The sequence below is a fragment of the Vidua macroura genome, chromosome 13, assembly GCF_024509145.1.
Source record: "Vidua macroura isolate BioBank_ID:100142 chromosome 13, ASM2450914v1, whole genome shotgun sequence".
Lineage (NCBI taxonomy): Eukaryota > Metazoa > Chordata > Aves > Passeriformes > Viduidae > Vidua > Vidua macroura.
Window position 1 is genome coordinate 1,685,662 of NC_071583.1, and position 8,105 is coordinate 1,693,766.

Genomic DNA, 8,105 nt, shown 5'->3' on the forward strand with positions numbered 1-8,105 from the left:
ATGGTGGAGTATAGTGCTGTATGGAAAAAGGCCACTAATAACTGTCAGGATGATTTAGAACTCAATTAACAATTATTTCGTTTTTGCAAGGCCTTCAGTGTGGCTGTTTTGAGCAGTCCAACACTGTTCCTCTGTTCTGAGCTGGGGAGTTTGCTCTGAGCAGATAACTGGGATCAGGTCACTCCCAGGAGCTGCAGCACTGGCCTGGGCTGAGGGCTTGGATTGCAGGGACAGAGGGCTCAGCTGTGCTCCTGCTGTAGGGCTGTGATCAAGGACCAGATACTGCTAAAGGTGGCTGGTTTTTTTTTTAATCTGCACTTCCTTAACTACTCAAAATCATGCCAAGTGCATACTCATAACAGGAAGGTAACAAACCGTGCTGTCATCCTGAAAATGAGGAGTGCAGATGCTGTAACACTCATCTTGAAACTTTTCTCAGGAGGGAAAGAGGAAGTGGATTGGATAATCTGCTCCCAGCCCTGTGGTCTGAAAGTGGCTGGTGTGATGCCTTTTCAGGGAGAAAACCAGATAAAACTTTCTACCCAAGAGACCTTGCAGTCCAGGCTGTGCCCTGGAATCCTGTGCATTCCAGGGTATGGGATCCAGGGAGTTTCCCTCCTGTAACAGCAGGAACCCTAAGAGGCAAGAACTGAAGTTAATGTCCACTCAGCCTGTAAACTACTTCTGACAAGCAGCTGAAATCCTTTGGAAGGTTTCTGTACTGACAGAAATAACACTTAATGATTAACCCGAGGAGAAATCACGTGGAAATGTTTATCTTAACATAAACCCACAGCTGTGTCTAAACCCCAACAGCAGCAGGAAGGCACTTTAATGGGAGAGGTTAACACTGCATGGTATGAAGGAAGCAAACACCAAGTAGGATTTTGTTTAGTAAATAGCAAAATGTCCTTTATCCCTGGTCAGTATCAGGTTAATCAGAGTGGTTTGGGTTGGAAGGGACCTTAAAAAGCTCATCTTGTTCCAACCCCCCTCCCCAGAGCAGGGGACCTTCAATTCATTCAAAGCTGCATCCTTGAATTATTCTGATCATATTTCAATAAGAAAGTAAATCTCCCAATGAATATTGAAATATTGGTACTCATTACTGCTCTTTGAGAGGGGCAGGATTACAGAGAGCTCCCAGGTTTTAGCTGTTTGCCTGGATTCCTTGTGAAAGAGCACACTGAGTTGGGAGTGACAGCTCAGTCCTTCAGTGGCACCAATCTTTCAGGTTCAAATCCAAGTTGTCTGTAATTTAAAAATGAAGTTACTGATCACCTGCAGAACAGCTGATCCCCATGAGATGTACTCCCTTGTGCGTGTTATTTCAAAGGGTATGGAAACAGGTAAAGATCCAGCTGTCCAGAGCAAATAATGGAGGGTTTGTGCTGCTGATGGCACAGTGTGACATGAATAAAAAACTGAATTGCAGTTTATCCATCTTAAGTATCAAAACCAGCTTATGTGAAGCTGCCTTAACTTGATCTTTGCAGAAAGGAAGTGAAGGAACGTGCAGTTCAGAATGTACCTGTGTGGCAGTGCATCCCTGGGGGAAGGAGGTGCTCAGAAAAGCCCTGCACAGCTGTTAGAGCCGGACAGGGATGATGCAAAGAAAGTGGAAAGGCCAGGCCTTGCTTATTGCTGCCTGGCCCTGGAGTAGTGAAAACGTGGATCAGTTAGCAGCTGAAAGGACCCCTCGTGCATCTGTCAGCTGTCCAGCACAGAACACAAATCTGTTGTTGTTCAGATGCACTTCTGTACTTCTACTTTCAGCAGGCTGTCAGCATTGTCCTGCTTCATGCTGCAGGGGCTGCGTTTGCTTCTTGAACATGTACTGGGTGCTGGGCAGTAACAAATGTGCTGCTTGTTGTGATTGCAGAGATCTGCTGGGAGCAGCCTCGAGGCTGAGGAGATTAAAAAAGATGGGATGCTGTGCTCCTCAGAGACTGCTGTCCTGAACCGCCTCAGCAGAGCTGAACGGGAGTGAAAGAGCCAGTCAGTCACAGCTGCTTTGGGCATGCAGCTACATGGGACACACCAAGTATTAAAGCTACTCTTTCCTTTTACATCAATAAATAGTAGTTAGTATGCTTTGTGGAACAACAAAAAAAAATTACAGCAAGTAGTTTAAAAACAATAATTTAATGGATTTTAAGAACCTAATGCCTTTCTTGCAAGAGTTGTGGTTCATGGTGTTATTTTCTTGTGCCACTGTCAGTGACTTTGCTTGCTGCTATCGTGTCCTGTCCACGTACAAGTGCCAAAGGTACAAATTCTTTCTGAAGGGTACAAACTGAGAGAGCTGCTTTAACATACAGCAAGCTGTCAGAGGAAAACCAGACAAAAACACCAGGCCTGGCTTACTCACTGATTTTCAAGACTGGAGCATCTTGAAGCTCCAATATTCCTTTGTACTATCCACCTTGAAAAGGTTTTTCCATGAAATTAGTCCTCGAAACCATGTCTCTGCTGCTCTTCAAAGCCACATGTGCTTCCTTGTTGGAACAGAATGAGTTTGATTTAACTGCTAGAGAAATCAGTATTTTTAGGTGTGTTTAAGGCTGAAAGGCTACGGAGAACTGGCTGGTGTGGAAAAGAGGGAGCTGTCCCAAGGTAAGAAGGAAGCACACGTGCGGGAACCACAGTAGCAAGGTTTTCTCAGGCTGTTCTCTTCCTCCAGAGGTTTGTGTTCTCTGCTGGCTCCTGGTGAATTATGGAATCTTCCAGAGTAATCGTATGAAAGTTCCTCTCCAGCAGAAATATCAGCGGCTGCAAAAAGCGCCAGTTTGGGCACCATGGAGTCAACTCTCACTGGCACCATGAAGAGATTGGGTTCACAGGAGTGGTTCAGGAACCTGCCCACGTTCCCGATGCGGGTGGGATCCACGAAGGTCTCCATGACCCGCCCGTCGTGCAGGTGCTCCCTCACTGCTATGATGTAGTTTGGCTCCTGTGGGCTCTGGGCCTGGATCCTCCTCTGGGCCTCAGCAAAGCCCAGCACCTCCCCAGCATACTCGCACACGAAGCTGCCCCTGGGGACGGGCTCCAGCGCGCGCACCCCCCAGCCCTTCCTCTGCGTGCGGAACACCTGCAGCCGCAGCTGCAGCCCCCGCTGCACCAGCCTGTTCTGGCAGCCCTCCCCACAGCAGCACAGGCTGTTGCACTCAAACACGGGCCTGGAGAAGGGCTGCTCGTGCTGCTCTGGCAGCCCGAGGCGCGGGCTGCTGCAGTTGTGCCCGCGGCTCAGGCAGGGGCACTCGGCAGCCGCGCAGGAGCTGCTGCGGCACGAGCAGCCCGGGAAGGTGACTTCAGTGGGGTCCAGCTCTCCGTCGGCTCCGGCCACGCTGTCGGGGCTGTACTGCAGAGAGAACAGCAGTCAAAGCCTTGGCAGCAAGCACTGCTCGAAACCAGAACGTTAAAAAAGCTTGTGTCTGTAAATGGCCGAGCCCAGAACAAAAATCACGAACGCTTCGCTTTTCTGTAAACTTCCAACTCAAACTTGTCTGAAATGTTTAAAAGAATACAAATCAGATATTCCATATAGACCAAAACCCAACTGATAGTCTCATTAGTGCCTGAATTTCTCAAAATAGCCCCCTGGCCACAAAAAATGCTTAGCAGAAAAAAATCAGCTCGTTAGACTCTGCTAGGTACCATTTTCATTTATAGTGATACTAAAGATATTTATTTATGCATGTATTTATTTGCAGAATTATCAAAGTATTGTTAAAGTAGTTCTGCCCACACTTCAAAATGCTCAATAAGTTACTTCTAAGGTTAATCTATAGCTCTTCAAGCCACAGAATTTCAAACACACAATTATGTTAAAAATGAAGATACTTCCAATGTATCTCTTCAACTTGTTGTATCCACACTTCCTCCTAGTTCTGCTAGAAAATCATATCCTCAAAATTACACTGATGCCCCCAGCAGGTGAATGGTTATAGAACCACGGAGCGTTGCAAAACAAAACCTGATAGAAACTGCTACATTTGGAAACCAAGATACAAGGACAGCCACGGGTGTATTTCCACTCCCTTCTCAGCATTCAGCTTTATTTAGAAGCCTGGAGGATGTGCTATCACTAAATATTCCATTTCACAGCAGCTTGTACCCGGCGGTTCGGGGTGTTGTGAAACATGACAGTAAATCTGCAAGTTTCTTTTTTAAATAAGCATCAGCTTCTCAGTCACTCGGCTTTATTCAAAACCAAGTTTAATGTTCCTCAACCACCATTTCGGTAAAATACGGGCACACCACGCAATTCAGGGAGATTTGGGTCTACAAGGATCACAGCTTAATTTTTCCTCAAGGCTTATTAGAAGCTTCTCCAATCTGGTTTGTATAGACTCTCTGATACCACTGAAGCAAATTCCTGGGCATCCTGGAGTGACAGGACAAGCAGGAACAGATACAAACTAAAAGACAGCAGATTTAGATTAGATATTCGGGGTAAATCTTCCCTGTGAGGGTGGGGAGGCCCTGGCACAGGTTGCCCGGAGAAGCAGCGGCTGCCGCATCGCCGGCGGTGTGCAAGGCCCGGCCGGAGGGGCCTGCAGAGAGAGGTGTCCCTGCAGAGGGAGGTGTCCCTGCAGAGGGAGCTGTCCCTGCCCCGCTCTCTCCCCGCTGTCCCCGCCCCGGTACCTGGAAGGCCGGCGGGGCCTCCCCGGGCGGCCACAGCGCCACGGCCACGGCCTCGCTGCCGCCGCTCAGATCCGCCATGTCGGCGCCCCGCCCCCGCCGCCAGAGCCCGCACCCATTGGCTGCGCGGGGCCGGTGCCGCTCGCTGATTGGGTAGGGGAAGTGATTGACTGCTCGGCGAGAGGGCGGTGCCGTGTGGCACGGTCCCACCCTCAGCGGGGCGGGCGCTGTGAGGGAGCCGCGGCCCCGCCCGCCCCCGTCCCACACCGGCCCCGCTCCCGTTCCACACGGATCCCGGCCCCGCTCCCGTCCCACACCGGCCCCGCTCCCGCTCCCGTCCCACACCGGCCCCGCTCCCGTCCCACACCGGCCCCGCTCCCGTCCCACACCGGCCCCGCTCCCGCTCCCGTCCCACACCGGCCCCGCTCCCGTTCCACACCGATCCCGGCCCCCGTCCCACACCGGCCCCGCTCCCGTTCCGCACCGGCCCCGCTCCCGTTCCACACCGGCCCCGCCCCCGTTCCACACCGGCCCCGCTCCCGTTCCGCACCGGCCCCGCTCCCGTTCCACACCGGCCCCGCTCCCGCTCCACACCGGCCCCGCTCCCGTTCCACATCGATCTCGGCCCCGCCCCCGTCCCACACCGGCCCCACTCCCGCTCCCGTCCCATACCGGCCCCGCTCCGGTTCCACACCGGCCCCGCCCCCGTCCCACACCGGCCCCGCTCCGGTTCCACACCGATCCCGGCCCCCGTTCCACACCGGCCCCGCTCCCGCCCCCGTCCCACACCGATCCCGGCCCCGCTCCCGTTCCAGGCCGGCCCCGCTCCGGTCCCGCCCCGCTCCCGTTCCACACCGGCCCCGCTCCCGCCCCGGTTCCTCTCCCGTTCCACACCGGCCCCGCTCCGGTTCCACACCGATCCCGGCCCCCGTCCCACACCGGCCCCGCTCCCATTCCACACCGATCCCGGCCCCGCTCCCGTTCCACACCGATCCCGGCCCTGCTCCCGTTCCACACCGGCCCCGCCCCCGTTCCACACCGCTCCCGGCCCCGCTCTCGCCCCGTTCCACACCGATCCCGGCCAGTCCCCGTTCCACACCGGCCCCGCTCCCGCTCCTGTTCCACACCGATCCCGGCCCCGCTCCCGTTCCAGGCCGGCCCCGCTCCGGTCCCGCCCCGCTCCCGTTCCACACCGGCCCCGCTCCCGCCCCGGTTCCCCTCCCGCTCCACACCGGCCCGGTCCCGTCCCCGCCCCGGTCCCACTCCCGCCCCGGTTCCCCTCCCGCTCCACACCGACCCCGTCCCGTCCCCGCCCCGGTCCCACTCCCGCCCCGGTTCCCCTCCCGCTCCACACCGGCCCGGTCCCGCACAGGGACGCAGCCGCCCTCGGCTGGGTGCGGGGAAATGCCGAGGCACCAGCTCCGCTCCCTCCCTACCGAGGCTGCGCCTCCAAACCGCGCTGTCGCTTCGTGCGGTGCGTGTGGAGCGCTCGCATCCATGGCCAGTGTTAATCGCAAACCACGGAGCTGCGTTAATTCCTCACGTGGCGCTCAGTCCTTGCTTATTTTGAAGGTGTTCGGGTCTGCAAGTTTGTTTTTTTTTTTAAAAAAAAAAAAAAAGATCCCGAGCCCTCGTGCAGCTGAGGCAGTGCCACATGCTCCTGTCCTGCAGATGGGAACAGCCATGGCCATTGCTAAAAATAGGTTAGAAACTGTTATAAAACAGTTAATAATTGTTGAGCATGTACTGCTAAAAAATTGTTTATTATATTGTAAAGGGGATAAAAGGGTAGTTAAAAGAAATACAGTACTCAATGCACTGTTTTCCACCTAAAGTGAACCACTCCCCAGGCGAACTGAGCCAGCCTGGACAGAACTGTAATGGGCCAATAAAGCACCTTAAACCTTCATGCAAATGAAGGATCCCAACAGAAACCAATCCAAAGGAACAAGAACAGGATAAAAAGGGGGCATCCGTGTTGCTATTGGACACGAAATGAGCACACAGAAGCTTGGTAAGTTCAAGAGAGAAAAAAGAGCTAATTTTATTTCTGACCTTGCAGTATATAGAATTCCAAAAGCGACAGTGGATTGGGGGATGAAATTGCCACCTCTCCAACCACACTGGTCAAACCAACATCCATCAATTCTCTCCCCCCACAAAGAAGAATGCAAAACAATCATTATTTACCTGAACAATGCGTGAGAACTCCAGTAGAAATATGTAAACATCAGAAGTCATGGAAAACTCTTAAAAGAGCTTTAAAACTTTCAGAAGAGCTATAAAAGAAAACTTAACACTTTTAAAAGTCAGGGCAACACATCCGAGCCAGTGAATCCGTGCTGCTCCACCTGGAACATCGGGGGCATTGCTGCTCAAGAAAGGAAGGAGATCCAGCGCTGTCGCTGCAGCATCCTCGACAGGAATGCTCCCGCTCCACCCGCAGAGCCCCTTGCTTTAGGCCTTGTTACAATAAATGCTGAATTCATTTAGTACCCAGAGCGTGTTCCCATTTCTAACAGCTGGGGGCTATGGCTTTTGGCAGGGCATCATCCAGCCAAATCCGTGTTCTGCGTGATGGGAGACACAAATCCATGGAAACAAGTCGTGCCTTGGGATCACACACTGGGTTGGGTTGGAAGGGACCTTAAAGCCCATCCAGTGCCACCCCTGCCGTGGCAGGGACACCTCCCACTGTCCCAGGTGGCTCCAAGTCATGTCCAGCCTGGCCTTGGGCACTGCCAGGGGTCCAGGGGCAGCCCCAGCTGCTCTGGGCACCTGTGCCAGGGCCTCCTCTCCTCACAACCAAGAATTTATTCCCAATCTCTCATCTAAACCTGGCTCAGGGAAGTCCTGCCTGTGCACTGTGTGACCTTCTTCTAAAGCATCTCACACCATCTGTTTCTGAGCTGGAAACTGCCCAGCTTGTGCTGCCATGCTGGGGCTTCCATTAGCTTTTGTATTTACCCCAGCTCAGGTGTTTTGCGTTTGAGGTTGATGAAGCTGTTACATCATTTCACCTGCCTTTTTCCTTTGCTTGAGCCATGTGTTTCCATTTGGAACTCAATTAGCACACCCATAAATAAACCCCCTCCTTAGAGCTGAGGGTCTGAAGTTTTTGGAGTGTGTTCTGTGCCCCTCCAGGAAGGTGTTGCTTGTGGCTGCTTTTCCCTGTGGTGGTTACTCACCTGGCTTTTTTGATCCCTCTTTCTGCACTATTCAAGAAGTGGAAAGTTGTTGCCTCTGGTGTTTCCTTCCTCCTGTCTGGAAAAAGGAGCTGAGCAGCAGCAGGAGGAGAGTTGCTGGTGAGTTTGGACAATGAAATCACTGTTTATGTGGGCTAGAGAGTTGATGTGAAGGTAAATGAGAGTGTTGTTTGTTGGGTAATTGAAAGGATTGTTTTTGCACTGAAAGAGAAGGGGCGGTATGGAAGAGGCACTTCTGGAGGTCTGTGCTTCCCA

The 8,105-nt window shown here is 53.0% G+C and overlaps 1 protein-coding gene and 1 long non-coding RNA gene across 3 annotated transcripts; one reads left to right on the plus strand and one right to left on the minus strand.

The window, feature by feature from the left end:
* Positions 1 to 2,126: 2,126 nt before the first annotated feature.
* On the minus strand, positions 2,127 to 6,486 carry LOC128813868 (histone-lysine N-methyltransferase SETMAR). Of its 2 annotated transcripts, XM_053989286.1 has the most exons (3): positions 5,999 to 6,486; positions 4,648 to 4,789; positions 2,127 to 3,361 (listed from the first exon to the last, which is right to left on the minus strand). In XM_053989286.1, the coding sequence occupies exons 2-3, from the start codon at positions 4,723 to 4,725 to the stop codon at positions 2,573 to 2,575; spliced, it is 867 nt and encodes a 288-aa protein (XP_053845261.1). In that variant the 5' UTR covers positions 4,726 to 4,789; positions 5,999 to 6,486; the 3' UTR covers positions 2,127 to 2,572. The 2 variants fall into 2 exon arrangements, with proteins under 2 accessions (XP_053845261.1, XP_053845260.1); XM_053989285.1 differs by lacking the exon at positions 5,999 to 6,486 and having other exon boundaries at positions 4,648 to 4,918.
* On the plus strand, positions 6,258 to 7,139 carry LOC128813869 (uncharacterized). Its single transcript, XR_008439202.1, has 2 exons — positions 6,258 to 6,347; positions 6,480 to 7,139. It is a non-coding gene; the product is annotated as an uncharacterized LOC128813869 (long non-coding RNA).
* Positions 7,140 to 8,105: the final 966 nt, after the last annotated feature.

Excerpts from the sequence above, each read along its gene's own strand:
- LOC128813868 (XM_053989286.1), bottom strand. The coding sequence starts at position 4,725 with ATGGCGGATCTGAGCGGCGGCAGCGAGGCCGTGGCCGTGGCGCTGTGG. Across the intron at positions 3,362-4,647 it reads AGGCCCCGCCGGCCTTCCAG|TACAGCCCCGACAGCGTGGC; the intron begins GTACCGGGGCGG and ends TTCTCTCTGCAG.